Source organism: Vicugna pacos, chromosome 23 (genome assembly GCF_048564905.1).
Source record: "Vicugna pacos chromosome 23, VicPac4, whole genome shotgun sequence".
NCBI lineage: Eukaryota > Metazoa > Chordata > Mammalia > Artiodactyla > Camelidae > Vicugna > Vicugna pacos.
The window spans coordinates 5853256-5876050 of NC_133009.1; the positions used below are offsets into that span (position 1 = coordinate 5853256).

Here is a 22795-nt window from a genome sequence, read left to right on the forward strand (position 1 = left end):
CGACCCTGCAGGGACGCGGACCAGCAACTGTCTGCTCTCTCCTGCATTCCCAAACTGTTCCCAACTGGCTCCCTGCCTCCCCAGAGAGAGAGCTTCAAGTTTCTCTCATAATGAAACCAAAAGATCATTCTCTGTATCCCACAGCCGCCCTGTATATACCTACCTGATTTTTTTTCCTTTCACTTCTTAAGGAAGTTTGTTTTGTTTTGTTTTTTAAATAAATGGTCAATGGCTTTTGCCTTTATTTATTTAGTTCCCATCCAACAAATATTTTAGGCCACACTGTGCTGCATGTCCATCTTTGTTGTTGTTAGGCAAAATAAAATTTTGGTTTATTGCTGGACAACATTGTTTCACACATACATCAAACAGGCCAAAAAAAAGGAACTTTCTTCCTCTCCTCTCGGGACCTTCCACTGGCCTCCTGACGGCCACACCCAGTGTTCCCAGTCTTTACCTCGCCCGAACTCCTGGAGGCATTAATAACCATCAACTACCCCATCCATCCCTCCCAACACCCTTTCTTCCTTAGCCTCTGAAACACCAGTTTGGAGCCTTGTTTCCTCTCTGGCCCTACTAACCTCTGTGGCGACACCAATCACACTGCTGGATCCTCTTCTTCTGCGTGATGTTCTCAGTGTCTCCATCAGAGTCCTGACCCTCCATTTCTATTCCCTGTCTTTGTTCGTGGTAGCCAGCTAAGTCATCAGAGCCAGACACCCGGAATCACCCTTAAATCTCACCTCTTCTCACACCTCACACTCAGGCACCAAAGCCCTTGGACTGTCTCCTTCCGAGTGTCTCTCACTCTCCTCCCTTCTGCACGTTCCCACCTGCTTACGTCTGACACACATCATGTCTCATGATGTTTGCAATAACCTCCCAATCGGCCTGCTTCCAATCCGTTCTCTGTGTTGCCGTTACAGTGATATTTCTAAACCCCCACCTGAACATAGCAGTGCTCTGCTGAAACCTTTCCGTATCTCCGCATCAATGTGTAAGATCAAATCCAACTCCTGTGTAAGACACTTGCAGATCAGGATCCTGGAGCCCTTTCCAACCCCATCCAAACCCTGAATGCTTCCTAACCGAATGCCGTGCCATTTTCTAAGCATGCCACACCGTTTACAACCTCTATACTGTACAAGTGCCATCCCCTGTGCCTGAAAAGGCATTCCCTCCTTGCCAAGTGATTAATTCCTACTCAGCCTTCAAGATCCCGCTGCTCAGACATCTTCTGCTTGAGGAAGAATTCCTTGTGCTTCCCCTGTGCCCCCCAGCCCCCAGCAGAGCTGAGTCCATCTCCCCTGTAGCTTAAACCTGCGTCTCTGGGACACTGAGCACACGGGCAAACTATGTGGTTAAACCAAGGGTTGGTAAAACCAAGGGTTGGAGGCCTTTCCTGTAACAGTCTAGACAGTAAATATCGTAGGCTTTGTGAGACAGGCAGTCTCTGTCACAACTGCTGAACTTCACCGCAGTGCGAGGGCTGCCGGAGACAATAAGTGAGCGGATGGGCGTGGCTATGTGCCAATAAAGCTTTATTCACAAAACAGGCAGTGGGCTGGAACTGGCCCGAGGGCTGTAGGTTGCTCATCACTGGCTGCAGCGTTCTCCCCTCTCTGTGGATGCCTGAGGCTCAGACCATACCCTGCTCATTTTTGTGTCCTCACTGCGTGGCAGGGGCCCAGGGAGAGAATATTTATGGAAAGAAAGATCCAAGTAAAGGTCTCAGTCCTGCCACTTACCTTTTGTAAATTACTTGCTTGCCAAGCCTTTTTAAAAGTCTCAAAAATGGAAATAAATATTCCTGCTCTGCCTGCCACAGATGATGGCTGTGAGGATCCAACGGAAAATGCAGAGGCACCAGAAGCATAGTACAAACGTGAGCCACTTCACCATTCAAGTGACTCCACCGTGCACAGATCTTCATCAGGAAAACCTAAATCCAAGAGAGGGCCTGTGGTCTGCCGGTCCTGCTGCCCTGGGGCAGGCTGGCCTGGGACGTGGCCACACTCTGCCCTACAGCATCCGCCTGCTCTGGGAGCAGAGCCCGGGGTGAGGTTTCTCAACCCTGCCTCCTCCCTGTCCCTCCATTAGCCTTCTCCCAGAGTCCGGATTCTACAGGTGCCCCTGGGCAGGTGTGAGAAAGAGTGTGCGCGTGACAGATGGCCTGATGGCTTCCACAGCCTCCCTAAGATTTGGGTACAGTTTCCGGGTTAGAAGCAACAGGGTTGGGATCTGATGACTGACTGGTAGCGGATGGCGAGAGGAGGGATGGCATCAGGTTTCTAGGTGGGGAAACTGGATTAGGATGATGCTAATAACTGGCATCAAGCATAAAGAAACAGAGAGGGTACAGCTCAGTGGTAGAGAACACGCCTACCATGCATGAGGTCCTGGGTTCAACCCCCAGTACCTCCACTGAAATAAATAGACAAATTAAATGAATTACATCCCCATTTTGGAAAAACAGAAAGAAAGAAAGAATAAAAAAAACGAGAAAAGTCTGGAAGGGGTTGGGGCTCAAGGCGATCATGAGCTTGGAACCAAATGTGTAGTCTGAAATGCCCGGAGCTGTAAACAAAACAGCTCTGTGGGTATCCAAGGCTGTGCTCCTGAACTGCCGCCTAGAGACAGATATGCACACCAACAGGTTAGTGCTATGGGGCCACGTGCCAGCAGTCAGCTCCTAGAATAAACTAATGAGATGACTAGAACAGGACTACAAGAACCAACCAAGCAATACACTCAGATACACTTACATCACTGCCAGAGGACATGGTGAGGGAACAGAGCGATAGTAAAAGCCCAACAGAGCCAGCGCACCACTCAGCCATTCAGCATCCGATGACAAAAACCAAACACGCCAGCAGGGTTCGTTACCATAGCTGCCCGGAAACAACCTGTTCAGAAATCAGACAGAGGAGCTGAAACAAAAAGAGCAGATAGAGGCACACGAACATAAGGAGTGAGGAAGGGCCACGTGAGATGTGAAAAGAGCCCAGAAGCATCTCACACTGGGCGGGGGTGGGAGTGGGGCGCCTGAGCTGGAACTCGGGACTCGGATGTAAGAATTTCTCAAGCAGTTTGTTCCCAGGACAGATCAGGAACACTTGCGAATGATTTATACATAAATAACATCAGAGTGGCTCAGGTTACCACTATAATCATCACACTCTCACTCATTTTCTGTTTTCTTTCTTGAAGATCAGAGAAAGAGCCAGTGTGTGTCCTGCCTGTGGCTGTCTTCAATCTTGTCTATTTTGGCAGAAAAAGTAGTCAAGGAGCTGGCCTAAGAGCCAAAAGCCCCTGTGATCTGGCTCCCACAGCACCTGCACACGGGCTCCAGCCCAGCCCCAGCCTCGGACTACTCCCCAAACAAGGCAGGTGCTTTCTGCCCCTCTGGTCATCTTTGCTCCCACTCTGCACAGGCTGGAAGTGCCATCCCCTTATCTCTCTACCGTGCAAATTCCCTTCTTTGCCAAGGCCCTCAGGGGCAACCCCTCCCCGACGCTGACCCTGCCTTCCCCGCAGAAAGGAGGCTGCGATTTCTGCTGCGCTCCCCAGCATGCTCTGTTCCAGTGGCCATGTCCTCCTGCCCGTGGGATCAGTTGTCCCCACATCCATCTCCTGCAGCAGACTCTGAGCTTTTTGAGGTCAGAGTCCACGTTGTGTTTCCTTCTGCAGTAAGACAGTACAATACATTTTCATAGGGTGAGTGAACAGCCATCTTACAAGATACTTCCTCGTCCTGAGAGAGACGCACCCTCAATGAGTAAGTACAATATGGTATAAACCCTTGGTTAAGTCATATAGGATAAAATCGTTGTTACAGTATAAGCCTGAGTAATGCAAATAACAATAACCTAATAATAATAATATCTGTTAAGCATCCTCTGAAGTGGACCCTGTCCCCGCTCAGCAGACACACTTATCTCCTTTACTTCTGAAATCCTCCCCGACTCCCTGTCAGGGCTTCTGACTGACCTCAGTCAGAGCTACCTTATTTTCTCCATCCCACAGACAGACTCTCAGAATCCAGGGATTCAGCTGCTCCAGGCACTAACTCCAGAAGGGCCATCACCTCCGTTCCCAGCCTCCCCATCCCCTCATCCTGCAGGCTTCGCCTTAGCTGCCCTGGTTATGAGGTCACCTTCAGCGGAGGGACTGCCCTGGGCGCCGCGGACGACCCTGCTCCCCGCTTTCCCCCCTGCCTCCGGTCCCCACCTCCCTTCCATCTCTCCTGCCAAAGAAGGAACGACGCAACAGATGGTGACCTGAGCCCGCTCACTCCCTCCACTCACAGGCACCCGAAGGCCAGGCAGGTTTCCTAGGAAACCCAGGATGCCCCCTATTGATGATCATCAGCCTGTCCCAAAGAGACAGAGCGCCAGGCAGGGAGGAGGAAGACAGGGCTCTCTGAGAAGCCACAAGAGGAGCTTCCTGCCTTCCTCTTCGGAGAACCCCGCCGAAGCAGGACATCTCACCCACCTCCTCTTCTCCTCCTGTGAAATGACCGCAATCTTAGCATCTTTACAAAGTCTGTCTGCCTGCACAATCCTCCCACCTCCCCTTTTCAGGGCTGTAACTACACCAAACCCTCTGGGGCCCAAGGACCTGACAGTCTAAGAAAGCACTCACCAGCCTGCTTCCAGACCTCCCTCTCCCTGTGCCCGGGAGGGGAGACCCCGCTTCCTCCCTTGTAGGGTTGGACCAGTTGTCTTCCAGGGTTTTCCAATAGCCTAGGACACCTTGTATATGGGATTCAAGCCCCTCTCCCCCTCCTCCCTTCTCAGGGTTGGAGGGGGGTGGTCTCCATCTGCTGTGTTTCATGCTTGGCTCCCTTGCATTGTCAGGGGGAGAGATCTGGGAGGAGTGAGGGGCTGTGTGTTTAACCATTGACAGCGATCCGCTCCGTGGACGTGACAGGGGCACCAGCAGGCCCGCCCCTCCTCTCCCTGCCTCGGCTAAGTTCACAGAGGCCACGGGGTCTCAGCAGGAGTAGGGGGTGGGGGGACAACGTATCAGGTGGCCCCGATTCCCACCCGGGGAGCAGGTGGAGGGGGACACCTGGGTTTAGGATTAAGGATTTGGCTGAAAACAGCTGTTTCCCACTCAACATCCAGAACTAATCTATAGGTTGAAACCTGAACCACTTGGCTATTTATTAAGTTGGGCAGAGGGGGAGGGAGGGTGGGGACAGGAAGGAAGAAAGGGGGAAGGGACCTTTCCCTCAAGGGGCCCACCATGAATATCTAGTGAATTTCTCATGTTCACAACAGGCTCTTTGGGGCACAAAGCACTTGCCAGGCACCCTGGTGCTCATAAGCCGCCAGGCAGCCAGGCCCCACACGAAGGCTGCATCCACCAGGAACGTGCCCCCTTCTAGGGTGGGAGCTACCTGCACCTCGCTGCCGGGGCGTGGCTGCTGGGGTCACTAAGACACGGAGCTTGGCCATGGAGACCTGCTGCCTTCTGCTTCTTCGCTGTGTGGTGTGGGTCTACCACAAATCTTTTAACCACTTGCTTGCAGAGGACCTTTAGATTTTTTTTCTTTATTTTTTCTCTATCACAGCAGTGCTGCAATGAACATCCCTGTACATACAGCCTGATACATGGAGGAAGAGGGGCTGCTGCTTCATCCTGCCTCTTTGACCCCAGCCCTGGACAGCCTGTCACACAGGGTGGCAGTTGCTGGGCACACTGGGAGGAACATCGCGGCTGCTACAACCCGGCCAGCTGTCTGAGGTTCTTTGGGGCTGCGCATTTTCTCATTATTATTGTTGCTGATTCGCTCATCCTCTGAGAGAGACAGGACTAGCAAACATACATAGAATGGAAAAGACTCTCAAATGTAGTCCGAGCAGCTGCTCTGACATGCTGCGCAGGGGCTGCCTTCAATGAGGTTTGTGGATATCTGTGAATTTCATTATTCCAGCTCCACTCACTGGACCTTCTTGGAGTTAACTGAGCTCTGACCAGTCCCCTTATTAGTAGGTAAAGCAGATTGTAAAGGAAACAGAAGTTAACATGCAGGCTATGCAGACAGCCTCCACCTTGGAGCCACCAGCTAAAGATACAGGAAACAACCTTCCCTCGGGCTGGGGAGGAATTCTGCCACCTCCAGGGAGGAGAAGAGGATCCCCACCTCTCTACAACTCAAGAACCAGCTTCTCACTCATCTCCCTGTCTTCTAACCTCAGGGAGAAAGTTTCACAGCAATTCGACACACATCTTCTTCACAGCTAGAGAGAGAGGAGCGAGGACTGTGAAGCAACCCACTCCTCTCCAAGTGGGGGAGAAGATGCCTGGGGTAGCAGAGCCCACTCCCCCGGCCTGCTGGAAAAGGGAAGTGGCTCAGCGGAAGACTAGAGGAGGAAGGACTCCTACTCCTATGTGACATAATCCACTGTCCCCAAGGGTGCAGCCCAAGATTTGAGAGGGTAAGAAGGAGGGACCTGGGTGGGAGAGAAGACAGAGACTGAAGGCAGAAGACCTCAAAGGGAGGCTTGAATTTAGTAGGAAAAGACCTCAGGTTCCTCAAAAGGTGAAACAGAACTACCATATGATCCAGCAATTCCACTCCTGGTTCTATAACCAAAAAGAACTGAAAACGTATGTCCACAAGAAAACCTGTACATGAAATGTTTCCACCAGTATAACTGATGAGAGCCAAAAAGGGGGAAAAACCCAAATGTTCATCAACTGATGACAGAGAAATAAAATGTGGTATAGCTATAAATAATGGAATATTATTCAGCCATAAAAAAGGAACCAAGTATGGACACATGCTACAATGCAGATGAACCCTGAAAACATCCTGCTAAGTAAAAGAAGCCAGAAACAAAAAACTATATGTCATACGATTCCATTTGTATGAACTTTCTGGAATAGGCAAATCTATACAGGTAGAAAATACATTAATGATGGCCTAGGGCCAGAAGAAGACAAGGACTGGTGGGAAAGAGGAGTGACTGATAATGGGTATGGGTTTTTTTTTTTTGTGGAAGGAGAAGGTAATGAAAATGTTCTAAAGTTAATTGTGGTGATGGGGATCCAACTCTGAATATATTCAAAATCATTGAGCTATATACTTTATTTGGGTGAATTGTACAGTATGTGAATTATATCTCAATAAAGCTGTTACTTAAAATATTAGTGAGAAGGAGGGTGGGTATAGCTCTGTGGTACAGCACATGCTTAGCATGCATGAGGTCCTGGGTTCAATCCCCAGTACTTCCATTGGAAAAAAACAAAAATTACAACAACGGAAAATATTAGTTAGAAAAAAGAATTAATTACGTAAGGACTCGGAAGACATTGTTAGAAAACTGTGATACTTCAAAAAGGGAAATGAATGATTAAATTTATAAATGCAGTTTCGAATGTCCCAAGGAATTTAACTAAGTTTACTGATGGAATCAAACAAATGATTGTTAACGTTTATGAGAGTTGTGACGAGAACTGTTAAATTTGTCAGTTGAAATGAAAAGCTTAAGAAAAAAATTAGGCTTTGGGATTCATAACTCCATTATTGAATATTGATTAAAAAAAAAAAGACCTAGAGCCAAGTTCCTGCATGTCACCCAAAACAAGTGACAGTATGTCTAGTCGCTACCTCCACAGTAAACTGCAAAATGCTGTACACAGGGAATGCTGCAGAAAGACAGCCTGGAACCAGTCTCTCTCGGCAGCCTTCCTAAAAGGTGACATCTGTGCAACCCCCAGCTAACTTCCTTCCAAACCCCAGCTTCCTCATTCTAGTCACTGACCAATGCGTTCCCAGGCTCCCTGAGTCCAGGACACCGTCCATCTGAGGACCTACCATCTGGACCCATCTGCTCATGACATCACTCACGTTAAGCTGCTTACTCCACCCTCTATTTGTGGGATTCCAAGCCCCGTTTCAACAGACCAGGGTTCTAAAGCCATATGAAAACCCCAGGATGAGCTCAAGCAGAAAGAAAAAGGGGGTGGGGGGTGGGGGGGGCAAGACTACTGGAGAAGCTTGGGGTGGAGGAAAGAGACATGACCTCCAGCCCCTTAAGCAGACTCTGAGCTTCCTGAGGGTGGGGGCAGTGTCTTCTTTCCTTTTCTTGTGCTCTTCACAGAAGTGAGCACCAGCTCAGAGCAGAACAGGGCAGGAACTAGCAAACCATGCAGAGCCGGAGACACACACCAGACATGGATTCTGAGATGCGGCTTCAAGAGGAAGTAACATAGCATAATCTGTCTGGCACACGGAAGGGGCGTGGACTTGGAGCCACACACTTGAGCGTCAGTCCCATCTTAGCCATTTACCTCTGCATGGTCTTCAGCAACTTGTTTTCTCTCTCTCAGAGCCCCAGTTTTCTAGTCTTTGGGTGGGATAAGACACTTGTTTATTATAAGGGTATTGTGATGATTATTAATCAAATGAATTAATTCATATTAAATGAATTCATGGGCTAATGTATATGGATAGCATCTCACTCAAGGCCTGGCCCAAACGTGGCTTTCAAAAACTATTGGTCCTTTCTCCTTCCCCTCAAGTTATGGCTGATACGCCGCTTTGCTAAGCGGCTTTGAACAAGCTGGACTTTGGAACCTACAGATCTACTTTGTAGGCCTTCAAAATACACAGTGCCTGTGCAAATAACCATACGTTAGCTCTGCAGCCAAGGAGTTATTATTCATTCTTAGAGCCAACATACGGTTATCTACACAGGAGTTAGCTACTGTGGACCAGATAGAAGCGGGGGCTCCTGCAAGATTCCAGCCCAGCCAAAGCAGCTCTGGGCTCCCCTCTCTCCTGCCTCTATCCTGCCTCCTTAACCAAAGCACTTCTCACTCCTGGAAACTGCCCACCCCTCCACCCTCTCTTCTACCCCTGTTCATGCCAGCTTCTTCCCATGACCTTGACATCAGCTGCATCTGGCTGGAGTCAGCCCCTGGGGAGCCAGGTCAGTTCTTCAGAGGTGACTTCCATCCTGCTGTTCATATTGGTCTAGCTGTTGGTGTTCCAAGGATAGCACACCCCAGTTACGTTTTTAAGACTCCTGTCTGATGTGATAAGGAGGCACAGGGAGGAAGGGACTAAGACAGCAGGAGGGAGCGCATCTGTTCCTCCTCTCCCTCCACCCTCTGCATTTACATCCAATACAGACATCCGTCTGGATCCAACTGCTATCCTGGCAGGCTCCTACAGGCTGGAGGAGAAGGGAAAATATGGGAGCCTGGAGGAGGGGGCGGGGCACATGGAACAGACAGGGAAGATCGCTTCCCGCATTATAAGATGCACCATTTGTCTAGAAGTCTGGTGCAAAATGCTGGCAGCTATGATGCCTATACCGAAGACGCTGTTGGCTCCAGTGGTGGGAGGCTCTAAGAATGAATAATAAACTCCTTGACCACAGAGCAAAGTATGGGTATTTGCACAGGCACCATGCGTGCTGCCTCAGGGGCCCGGAACCGGTCATGGGGCCGGGAGTGGGGAGGCAAAACAGTTCCTAATGCAGCTCCACGGCCCTTCCCCGGTCAGCCGCCTGTGGTATGTCCTGAGCCCACGTTGGCCACAGCGGCCTGTTGCAATGGTTTTGGAGGCAGAAGGCCCAGCTTCTCACCAACAGGCAGAGGGGCCGAGGAGTGTGAAAGCAATAAACCAAATGGCTCCATTTGAGAAACTGAAAGCCTGGGGAAGCTGGATGGTTCCTCTGCCTGGTGTCAGAGGGCAGGTGCCTGCTCTGAGAGCCCGGTGAGAGTTGGGAGCTGGAGCACTGGGGGAGGAGGGGGGCGATGAGTCTGAGTTCGGGAAGGTGCCTCACACTGGGGCTGCAGGAGGAGGAGGGAGGGAGGGGTGTGCTGGGGAGGGAGCAGATGCCTGGGGCAGCTCCAGATGGCAGTGGCCCAGAACAAAAGGAGAAGAGCTGGAGGGGAGGAGGACAGAGCAACAGAGGACTTGCTCCTGTGAGGCTTCCAGAATGGAGAGACAAAATCAGATTCCTACCTGGAACTGGCAGGAAGCTCTCTTAGAAACAGCTACGCAGCCCCAAAGCACCCAGAAAACCCAAACGGTCAACTGTGCAGGTCCCAGAACTGGCCTGCTAGAATTCGAATTCACATGCTGACACCTGCTCACTACTGGGGCTCTGAGCACGTTCCTTCATCTCTCTATATTTCTGTCACCAGTAAAATGTAGGTAATAATGCGCCCTATTTCCTAGGGTTGCTGTGAGGAGGACTGAACGGGAAACGCAAAGCCCTGCGCCCAGGGAGTTCTCCAGCGCTGATTATAGTAACAAGAACTGTTACCACCCTCTTAAGAACCTGAAGCAGCCGTCCTCCTCTCAGAACTTACTGTTCGTTCCCTCAGTAGCTATAGGTGGGCACTCTTGTTTTCTTTTTTCTTTTTTTCAAGTTTCTCTGTGTGTCTGAAAGTCTTCTGACCCTTTGACCCTTCTTGATGTGTGGGTGCCTCGGCAAGGAAAATGGCCCATAATTCAGGACATCTGAGTTCTAGTGTGAGTTCTGTTGCTCATTCATTCTGTGGTCCTCAGAGAAATAACTCCTTGAGCCTCAGTTTATTCATCAATCAAATGGGAACACACAGAACTGTCTTGAATGCCAGAGGACACAACTAATATAAAGGAACGCAGTATAAAAATAAAAGCTCTGAACCAATGTTAGGGCTTGCAGATTAGATCTGAAGTGCCCAGAGGTGCCAGCTAGAAGAGGTTTGCTCTGCATCGGGCAGGATGCAGCAGGGCGTGACTCCAGCTCCAGCCAGATGTGCAGCTGGCAGCGATGCTGCTGTCATCAGTGAAGCGACCCTTAGGCAGGGATCTGCTTAGGCGACCCACAGTGTGTGTGCCCAGGGAGGAGTATGGAGGGGTCTAAGCAGGACACAGAGATAGAAAGTAGGGAGGGGACATGAAAAAGTGCCAAGAGAGGGGACACAGTGACACAAAGCTGGACGAACTCCCGATTCTGTCACAAACCTGGGGATCTGTTCCCACGCTGTTTTACATAGATTTACATGCCTTTTATAATAAGCTGGATACTACTTTTGCAATCAGATGCCTCCCATCATCATTTCCCCCCGCCACTGTCACTATGTTCAAGTTCAATACTCAATAACAATAATCAGGTAGAAACGCCCTGTGGTCAGATGGATTTACCAAGTGTTCCCCGAAACCCGACACTGGTCTACGGCAAGTTGTAGACCTAAAGGAACCCACATAGAAACTACCTTCATAATACAAGGATGTCTGAGCTGCTGCGGATATGACAAGTAATACCTTTCATTTACTGAACACTTACTATAAACCTGTTATATGCCAGGCAGTGCAGGGCTCTTTATATTTTTTTTTTTGTAATTTTTAAAACAACTTTATTGTGGTATTTTATATGTTTAATCTTTAGTTGAATCTTTACAACAAGAAGTTCATTATTCCCATTGTATAAACCAGGAAAATCAGGCTCAGAGTGGTTTGAAACTTTCCTAAGGTCACAAAGCAAGTAGAGCTAGATTTTGTCCAGAGCCAAAAGCCTTGTCATCAGCATATTCTGTTCTAACTTTCAACTCCCTCCCTGCCTGCATCCTCCCAGCCTGAAGCTCCAGCTCTTTCTGGGAGAACAAAAGACATCTGGAAAGGGAGCTGGAGCAATAAAGCAGAGATGCCCAAACTCAAGAAAAGGGAAACCTTTCTCTGTTCAGGCCTCCAGCTCAGAAGCCTCTGGGCTGCTAGCTTGTGATTCAATGCCAATTACTCCTTGGTTACAACTGTAGCCCTTGCTTCCTGCATGTCCTCCCCTGCCACCTCTGCCTTAAGACTAAAACAGGAGTTGCTGGGAATAGCAGGAAATTCTAACCAGTAACAGAACAATGTAGACCCTGGACACAGGGTGTGGCTACAGGGATGTCAGTTTCAGTTGCTTACTGTGCCCTGGACAGCTGCCCATCTGCCAAGGCCCAATGCCCTGCCCAGAGGAGCGGTTCTCGGACTGCCCCCCATATGCTGGGGCTGTCACTCAGGAGGCTTCCAGGTGTGCAGGCCAGGCTAAGAGGGAATGCGGGCCACAAACACACCTGTCTCCCAATTTTTTAATTGCGGTGGACAGTTGGGACAATGACAGGGCTAATGCCGGCTCACAGCATCGGCTGGAGAAAAAGGAGCAAGTGTCTCCCCAGCGCCAGCCTCCTTGCAAAGGAGAGCCTTGAGTTCTGGCTTTGTGGCAGACTCCGAGGAGAAGGAAGGAGATGTCCCCTTGGAAGATCCAAGGGCCTGGCAAAGAAACTTGTCTCATCAAAAAGAAGGGGCAGGAGGCAAGAATTCCCACACTACCCCTACCCCTTGAGACACAGGCCCCAGGCCCAGGCCCCACTCACCGTCTCTGCCTCATTCAGCCTCCTTCTTGTAACACCAGAGGAGGCTCCCTTCCAGTATGCAGCGGAAACGAAAACTCCAGTGTCCCAAATTGCACATAAGTCAATCAACCTGTTGCAAAGCAAGCACAAAGAAAAACCCCAGGGTCACTCCAGGAAGGAAAAAGAAAAAGCTCTGTGCTTTGCAGCTTGTTCATTCACTGGGAAATTACATCTTTTTGTCCACACCCATTTGGGCAGTTTTACAGAGCATAACGGCACCTTTGTTCACAGAAATTCAAAGCACTCTGCAAGAAATGGGAAGATTCTGCAAGGTGCATAAACATGCTGGACTCTGGGGAGGAGGACCGTCTCTCTCTCCATAAGATCATTACTGTGGCCCAACACCATAATCAAACTGCTGAATTCTTAGTCACCTAAAGGAGTTAAGCCATATCTTGAAGAATCTCTCCTCCTACTCTCAAGGGAGAATTTACCCATAATTATCTCATTAATTTTCTCACTTAGGAGAACTACTATGTTTTTCTCTCCTATCTACAGATAATCAAAATGAGTTCACCATAAATAAATCTATGACATATTAAAAGGAGATCTAATTTTAGGATTAGGAGATATGGGTTTTAAGTTCTAGCTTGTTATATCATTTAGGGTGGATCATTTCCCTACATGTGTCTCAGTTTCTTCATCTGTAAAATGGCGAGAAGTTACAGGACAGAGGGTCACACCACTAGGCCATCAGTTGGTATTTCAAGGGCTCGAGCCCCACCTCCAGTCCTTTTGGGTGATCTTTTTGCCTTTCTCAGTACACTCACTTCGTCATTTGCTTTAACATTAAAAGGCGTCTGCAGGAAACGGTAACATTTACCTTTGCAGGAGGAGATGCGGTAATATCTATTAAAATAAGTATGCATTTACTCTCACCCAGCAGTCTAAGTTCAAGGAATCTTTTTGAAATATTTCTTATATGATGCCTATGTTGTGACCTCCAGGATTATTGTTAAGTGAAAAAAAAACATGGTAGGAAAAAGTGGTTTTAATATGCTACCACTTATTTAAGAAAGGAGGAATGAATGCAAAGATATATACATATTTGCTTATGTTTTAAAAAGATGATAAAAAGTTAAAGCATAAAATAAAATTTAAAGGACCTATAGGGAGGGGGAGGAATGAGGTGGAGGAAACAGGGACATTGAATATACCTTGTTTTGTGGATTTGCTTTGGATTGTAAGACACAATTAATAGTTTTAAAAGAAATCCCTAAAATGAAAATGCAACAAATGAGTCTATGCGTCCAGGTGGTTGACAATAACTACACATAGAGAAATTAAACCACAGTAGTTGGACTGTATGTCCTTGGAGGGATATATCCTATGAGTGAAAAGAACTGCCTCATCACCTGCCCCTCCCAAACAAAAGTCCTATACTGTTTCCAATAATCGTATTATTGATGATACTATGGTATTATTATTATTGTTATTGTTATTCTGAGACTTTTGTATGTGTATTGTGGGATAAACCAAATGAACAATAATATTTATGTTACTGAGAAACAAGAGTTTCCTGCTGAAAGAAGATACAAATGTAAGCTTGATGAGATCAGGTTAAAATTTTATAGTCCTGACTGAGCTGGGAGTATCAGGATGAGCTCCATATTTTTCATCTTAGATCCATACACACACACACACACACACACACACACACACACACACACACTTTCTATTCTGTAAGGTCTAGAAACAAGGATCACCCTAGTAGGAGTGAGCACCCCTAGCAATCAGATTAGGAACTCTATACACCATCCCTCCACAGGAATCAGACTTTCTTGGAGAAATGTCTGATGCAGCAAATACATAAGGTGAGTCTAGAACATCTTGTCACACCATAAAAGCAAACCAAATGTGAACGATTACAAGAGTTATGCTAAAAAGACTCAGAAGCTATCCAGGATAAGGTTTCCCTGGTCAAGCTGAGCATCAGTAAGGGTCATGACTGCAATAAATTGAAACATAACAAATATGTTTAAATCTTACAAATCTCTAATAATATTTTTAAACCCTATGAGTCACATTTGGGAGATGTTAGGGCCATACTTCACTATTTTGAAATCTGGACAATAAAGCAAAAGAGGGAGGAGTGGGTAGGGATGTCGCCGAGACAAGACCAGCCCTGTACTGGTAATTGTTGAAGAGAGTGATGGGTACTTCAGGTTCATTATATTGTTCTCTTCTCTTTGTAAAACATTTTCAAAATAAAAATAAATTTTGAATGACAAAACGGGTTGACAAATGAGAAATCTTAGAATGCTAATTCTTAAAACTCTCCTGAGCCATAGTCATTTAATCCTGACAACAACCCAGCAGGAGGACAAAGGATATGGGTATTATTAGCCCCACTTTACACTGGAGGAAACACGTGTAAAGAACCCTTTGAGTCAGGATTCAAGCCCATATGCCCTCCCAAAGGCCCACTATTTCACAGCTGCCTCTTTAATATTGTCATCTTTTACATCTGTGTTAATAAGACTTTCCTTTCCTATCTGAGGGTATTGGGGGCTGCAGTGAGATAATTTTAGGAAAGTACTTGGAAAACAAATCTTTGTACAAATATTTTACTGTCATTTGAAAATTGAGGATCTGATCTGCCCTATGGGGTTGTTGCTGTGAGGATCCAGTGAGAATTGTGATTTGAAGATAGATGGACAGACATCAAGACAGACAGAGAACCCTTAGAGCTGAGTGAGATTACCATCACCTCAATACCTTTATCATCACTCTCAGGACTTCAGGTTAAATGAGAAGTGAGTGCATAGACTGTCCACCTGGCCCAGGGATAGGAAGTTTCCAGGAGGGACACCTGATGCTCTGGGGAAGATCAGGGATCAAGAAAGACACCTGATACCCTGCAGGCTGCAAGAAGAGTGGCTCCATGACTCATAGGGACATGGCCAGGTTGCTGGGCACGTCTGGGGTGCTGCCTCGAGATTCCAGAAGGTCAGATACCTGCTGGGTTCCCTGGAATGAGGCCTGGGCTGTCAGGGGGCAAAGTAGACAGATGAACATGCTCCTCAGTAACAAGAAGAAGGCAAAGCAGGTCAGACTGAGGAGGGGAGGGGGCGCCTGGGGCTGCTCACCAGCTCCCAAACTGCTCTCTCTCTTCTATCTTAAAGTCTGGGGAGCACTTATAGATTTCTTCTCAGCAACTGTTCATTTCCAGATTGTCCTTCCTCTGCCACAGAAGAGAAGTGGGTCCAGGGAACCTCTAACACTTTTTCACCTCACAATCCTATGATCCTATAAGTGCCTATTTCTGAAGAAGTACAAAATCAAACATCTCCTGAATCCTGGTTCACGGGCCTCCTCCCCCTGGATATTTAGTCTGAGCATTCAGGGAACACAGACTCCGTCTCTGTCTCTCACTTAAGGTTCTTACTTAAACATTAAAGTAATTATTTTGTTTGTTTTTGGAATAGGTAATCCTTTCACATGATATGAAACTCAAAATACTACACAGTAGAAGTACAGTAGACATAAGTACATTTCTCTCCCAACCTCGTCCTGCAGCCTCCCAGTCCCACTGAGCCTCTGTTCTCCGTGAGCCACTATTACCAGTCTCTTGTGCATCCTTCCAGAGACTGTCTATGCATACACAGATACATTTTGTAAAAATTAAATACTTAAATATAAAATGAACAAAACACGTACAGGATTTGTATGCCAAAAACTATGCAATGCTGACTAAATAAATCAAAGATCTAAATAAATGGAGAGACATACCATGTTCATGGATTGGAAGACTCAAAATGGTAAAGATGTAGATTCTCCCCAAATTGGTGCCACTGGTTTAATGCAACCACTATCAAAATCCTAGCAAGATTTTTAGTAGATATAGACAGGTTATCCTAAAATCTATATGGGAAAACAAAGGAACTAGGATAGCTAAAATAATTTTGAAAAGAAGAAATGCATAGGAGGAATCCATCTACCCAACTGAAAGACTCATTATGCAGCTACAGTAATCAAAATGATGTGGTATTAGTGGAGGAATAGACATGTAGATCGACAGAACAGGATAGAGAACCCAGAGACAGACTGGCACAAATATGCTCAACTGACTTCTGACAAAGATGCAAAAGCAACGGAGGATGATAGCCTTTTCAACAAATGGTGCTGGAAAAACTGGACATCCACAGGATACACAGCCACCCCCCTCACCCTGCCAGAATCTTAACCTAAGCCCTTATATAAAAATGGGCTGCAAATGGATGGTGGACATAAAATGTAAATCTATCAAACTTGTAGAATAAAAACAAAAGAAAATCCAGGCAAACTATTCTTAGATTTGATGCCAAAAGCATGATCCCTAGGAGCAAAATTAGATAAACAGGACTTCAACATTTAAAACTTTGCAAAGTAAGATGAAGAGTGGGAGAGACCATGCACGTGACAAAGAACGAGCTCTAGAATATATAAAGAACCTTAAAACTTGACAGCAGAGATGCAACCATCCAATTAGAACATGGCCCAAGGCATAAAAAGACATGTCACTGAAGTTGATATTCAGATGGCAAATAAGCACTTGAAAAGATGTTCAACATCATTAACCATTAGGGGAATGCAAATTAAAACCACAGTAAAAAGAAAAAAAAAAACCCAGCGAGATATCACTACACATCTATCAGAATGTCCAAAATAAAAATCCATGACAATAGCAAATGCTGACAAAATGTGGGAAAACTAGATCACTCGTACGTTATTGGTGGAAATGTGAAATGGAACATCCAGTCTAGAACACAGTTTGGCAGTTTCGTGAAAGACTAATAAGCATGCAACTATCACATAGCCCACCAAGTGCACTTCTCGGCACTTATCCCAGAGAGAGAAAGACCTACGTTCACACCAAAACCTATACAAGAATGTTTATTGTGGCTTTACTCATAATAGCCCCAAACTGGAAACAACCCAGGTATCCTTGAATGGATGGATGGTTAAACAAACAGCAGTATGCCCGCATCACGGAACATGACTCAGCAATAAAAAGGGAAGAATTATTGAAACATACAATAACTTAGATAAATCTTCAAAGAATTATGCTGAGTAAAAAAAGTCAATCCTAAGAGGTTAAATATTGTGTAAGTCCATTTATGCAAAATTCTGGAAATGACAAAATTATAGAAATGCAGAATAGATTAGTGGTTGCCACGGGTCAAAAAAGAGGGGTGGTGGTGGGAGGAGATCGGTATGGCTATAAAAAAAAAGACCACTAAGAGAGGTCTTTGTAATGATGGAAATGCTTTCTACCTTGACAGTGTATTGTCAATATCCTGGTTGTGATGTTATGCTACAGTTTTGCAAGATATTACTATTGGGGGAAACTGGGCAAAGAATATAAGGGATCTTTCTATTATTTGCTAGAGCTGCATATGAATCTATAATTGTCTCAAAATAAAAAGTTTAATTAAAAATAGTTCTCAGTTGAGTCTGTATTCCACATAACTAATTATACCATCTGTAAATAATTATAATATTATCGCCTTCTTTCCAATTTTTATACCTCGTGTCTTTCTCTTGGCAGATCAGTTTGATGTTAGGCACTGGTAAAACAAATTAGGAAGAAAAATCTGCTACCACATCAAGTAATACAGACTGGATGGAAATAATTTTTTAACATACTCCCTTACAGGCTAGCACAGATTACAGAATTTTGATCAAACTTTAAAAACTAAAACACTTTCTCAGCTGTATTTAAAAAGCTATTTCTCCTCAGAAAAAAACTGCCCAATTCTAAGAGCATCCTGAGTATTCAACAATGACATTTCCAAGAAAAGAGATTTGTTAGCCTTCCTTGATAACTTGCTTCACTGAGTCTCACATTCCAAATGTGCAAAAAAAAAATCCAGCTAAAATCGGACAGTGTTATTTCAGTACAGCTGGACCTGCATTCTGCAGCCTGCAGCAAGAAGAGAAGAGAAAGAGGTTCTCTAAATGCAAGAAAGATGGGCATTCACTCTGGAAAGTTCACGATGGATATGAGCACTCTCACTCACTGTTCCAGCAAAATTAGACCAGTCCAAACAGAACAGTAAACAATGTAAAGAACCAGTATCTTCCACATGTGCCCAGGGTGACTGCTGGTGATAGTGGGGAACCCAGCATGAAGCCTGCTGCACAGCAAGGAGGAGGAACACCCAGGATGGGCTGGGGGGTGTGCGGGGGGCTGCATGGCCATTTGAAAGACATTGCTAAGAGAATGAAAGGACAGGCCACAGCTTGGGAGAAAAGGTTTCAAAAATATAAATCTGATAAAGGGCTGGTTGCTGAATATACAATGAATTCTCAACTGAATAACAAGAAAACAAATAACCCAACAGAAAGTAAGCAAAAGATCTAAACAGATCTTCGCCCAACTTCACCAAAGAAGATACATTTGGCAAATAAGCCCTCAAAAAGATGCTCCACACCACTAGTCCTTAGGGAAGTGCAAATTAAAACCACAGTGAGAGACCATGAGACACCATTATACACCTGTTAGAATAATGGTCAAACCTTCCCGTCCCCTGAATTCACACTACCGTGTGCTGGGGAGGATGTGAAGCAACTGGAACTTGCATACATTGCTGGGGGAATGAAAAAATTAGTACATCTGCTTTAGAAAACTGTTTGGCAGTTTCTTAGAAAATGAAACACATAGTTACCATATGATCCAGTAATCCCACTCCTATATATTCACCCAAGAGAAGCGAATATATATTTCTACACAAAAACCTACATGTGTATATTTATGGCAAGTTTATTCATAATTGCCAAAAACTAGAAATAAGCCAAAGGCCTGCCAACAGGCGAGTGGATAAATAAACTGTGTACAGAATACAATGGAATACTACTTACCAATAAAAAGAAATGATCTAGTAATACATACAGCAAATCAGAGGCATCTCCAATGCATCATGCTAAGTAAGAGAAGCCGGTCTCAAAAGACTAAGACTATATGATTCCATTTTTATGACATTCTAGGAAACACATACTCTAAGTACTTAATCAAGATCACTGGTTACCAGGAGCTGGGGTTGGGGGTGGGAGGATTAACCAAAAAGGGGTACATGAGAACTTTATGGAAAGATGGAAATGCTCTGTATGTGATTATCGTGGTGGTTACATAACTGTACATGTTTGAAAGAGTCATAGGACTGTATGTACATCTAACAAAAGTGAATTTTATTCTATGTAAATTATACCTCAATAAACCTGACTTGGAAAAAACTCCTAAAAGTGTATGAAAAGACAAATTAAAACCTAGGAGAAGATATTGAATATACACACTTGACAAAGGATCATGATCGAGAGTATATAAAGAGTATAGCACAGGGAAATATATTCAATATCTTGTAATAGCTTACAGTGAAAAAGAATATGAAAATGAGTATATGTATATTCATATGTGACTGAAGCATTGTGCTGTACACCAGAAACTGACACAACATTGTAAACTAACTATACCTCAATTTTATACACACATATATATATATATGAGGAAGTTCTAATGGGGAGGGTAATAGCTCAGTGGTAGAGCACCTGCTTAGCATGCACAAGGTCCTGGGGTCAATCCCCAGTCCCTCCATTAAAAAAAAAAAAAGAAGTTCTAAAAGTAAATAAGAGGATAAATGATCCAATAGAAACATAGGCAGGAGACAAGCAAGAATGCACATAGTTAACAAACATATTGGTGCTCTGGAAAATGCAAATCAAGACCATAATGAGACATCAATTTACATTAAATCTGATGATATCACGTGCTGAAAGAGGTTGAAGAGCCATAGGATTTCTTATCCAAGGGTACAACCACTTTGGAAAAAGTTTAACATCACCCCCTCAAGTTGAACATTCACAAACTATGATTTAGCAAATTTACTCCTAGATATAACACCCATGAGAACACTGGTACATGTACAAAAATATTCCTAGCCGCACTGTTCACCATGGGAGAAACCTAGAAATAGCCCAAAAGTTCATCAACATAGAAATGGATAATTAAACTGTGGTAGAGGCAAACAATGAAATATTATGAAGGAGGCAAAATCAGCGAATTAGAGTGCTATGCAATAAAACTGTATAATAAACAAAAAAGAAATGAAAGAAAAGAGGATTCAAAATAATGATTACTACAACTCAACAACAACAAACAACACGATTAAAACACGGGCAAAGAACTTGAATAGACATCTCTCCAAAGACATGCACATGAAAAGATGCTCAGTCTCACTAATCATTAGGGAAACACAAATCAAAACCACAATGAGACACTGGCACATACCCATCAGGATGGCTATATCCAAAACAAGCAAACAAACAGAACATAACAAGTGTTGGTGAGGATGTGGAGAAACTGGAAACCTCCTATGTTGCTGGTGGGAATGAAAATGGTGTAGCCTCTGGAAAACAGCATGACGGTTCCTCAAAAAATTAAAAATAGAATTAGCATATGACCCAGCAATTCCACTTCTGGCTATATACAACAAAGAATTAAAAGCAAGGTCTCAAGGAGATATCTGCACAACCATGTTCACAGCAGCATTATCCAAGATAGTCAAAAGGTAGAAGCAACCCAAGTGTCCATCATCGGATGAATGGATAAAGAAAATGTGGTATAAACATACAATGGGATACTATGTAGCCTTAAAAAGGAAAGAAATTCTAACGTGTGCTGTAACATGGATAAACTTTGAGGATATCATGCAAAGTGAAATAAGTCAGTCACAAAAGCACGAATACTGTGTACCACTTGCACAAGGCACCTAGTCACATTTCATAGAGGCAGAAAGCAGAATGGTGGTTGCCAGGGGAGGAGGGATGGGGAGCTGCTCTTTAACGGGTACAGAGTTTCAGTTTTGCAAGATGAAAAGAATTCTGAAGGTTCGTTGCATAACAACTACAGAGCTATACATTTAAACATGGTGTGAATGCAAATTTTATGTCATGTATATTTTACCACAATTAAAAAAAAGATAATGATTACTTGCGGTAGTGGAGGAGGTAGACAGGATAGCTTGGTGGCTGCGGTGCGATGCAGGATTAGATATTTGATAATTATCAAAGTCCTATCTTTTGTTGTAGGTGGTTTGCAGGTACTTACAATATTATTATAAATAAATAAGTAAACGATAGATGAACTGGAAGGAAGAAAAGAAGGAAGGAGGGGGAAGGAGGGAGGGAAAGAAAGAGAAAGAATAAAAGAAAGAAAACCAGCAGGAAATGTATGGACCAATGATGAGAATGAGGATTATGGTTAATCCAATGTTATGTACCTGAGGTTCCCCCATCTTACCCTCCTCCAAAAAAAATCTGCTCCAATGAGTCAAAGAAATCCTAGATTACCTAAAATGAAAGAGATCTCAGAAATCTCTAACTGAATTCCATCATTCAATGTGATGAAAAAAGTGAGGCAGAAACAGGTAAGAAATGTGAATGACACTCAGAGATGGTCAATGATCTCTCTAAGGTCACACAGCTATCTACATTCCAATCCTTTCTTAGCCATGTTTGTCAAAATAGGCAGCAGCAATGAGGGAAAATTAAGAACAGACATCCACTCCTACAGTAACCATCCTTTTTAACCCCTACAACGTTCCTATAAGGAAGACAATATTATCCTGATTTTACCCATTAGAAATCTGAAGCCTAGCGATGTTAAAAAAAAAAAAAACTTGCCTAGGGTTTCTCAGCTGTGTGAGTGGCAGAACCCACACTCAAACCAAAGTCGGTGGGTATCCCCAGAGCCCACACTCCTTTGATGCCATGCCGAAGCCTAGCTCACAGCAACAGGGGAACAGTCCAACCGCTACTTTGTGAGTGGCCCTGTGGAAGATGCAAAGATGAGCAAACCATACAAGGGACTTTTAAAAGTTCTCTTTGTGATTACCTCAGAAAATTGTTATTATGCCGAAGAGGAAGAAGAGGTGTAACCCTACTTAGTTTACATATTCCATATGTCTTGGTTTTAAATTATACTGTGAACGAGAGACAAATTTGCAACGGTAGCATGACCTCGCCAGAGAAATGTTTTAATTTATAGAAATCTCTTCGTAAGGAAGATAAAACAGGCACCTCATAGCAACTGGACCCCTAGTCCTGTGACTAGGACCTAGAAGAAATGATCCAATGAAAGACTGGCTCCTGCTTCAGACGGAAGAGTCTTGGGAAAGATCACAGACTGATAGACGGGAGGGGTTGAGGGCAGCACTCTACAACAGCTGAATGAATCATCATGAGGGATGTGGGAACATTGCATTTTTAGATGATTCTTTGATTCCCAACTGGACCTCAACAACATCCTCCACAGAACAAGCTAACAAGTGAAAACGGGGATCTGACATTGTTCATGAGGGGCATTAACAGCACACCTGTCCCAGCCACGAGCACATGGGGAGAGGATGTG

The 22795-nt window shown here is 44.9% G+C and overlaps 1 protein-coding gene across 1 annotated transcript in view; it reads right to left on the reverse strand.

Moving 5' to 3' along the window:
* The window catches only part of NFASC (neurofascin), a 175411-nt gene that overhangs the window by 83059 nt on the left and 69557 nt on the right, over nt 1-22795 (reverse strand). The window contains exon 2 of the mRNA XM_072948373.1: nt 12370-12478. Within this exon, the coding sequence (XP_072804474.1) occupies nt 12370-12478 (109 nt within the window). The remainder of the gene's footprint in view (nt 1-12369; nt 12479-22795) is intronic.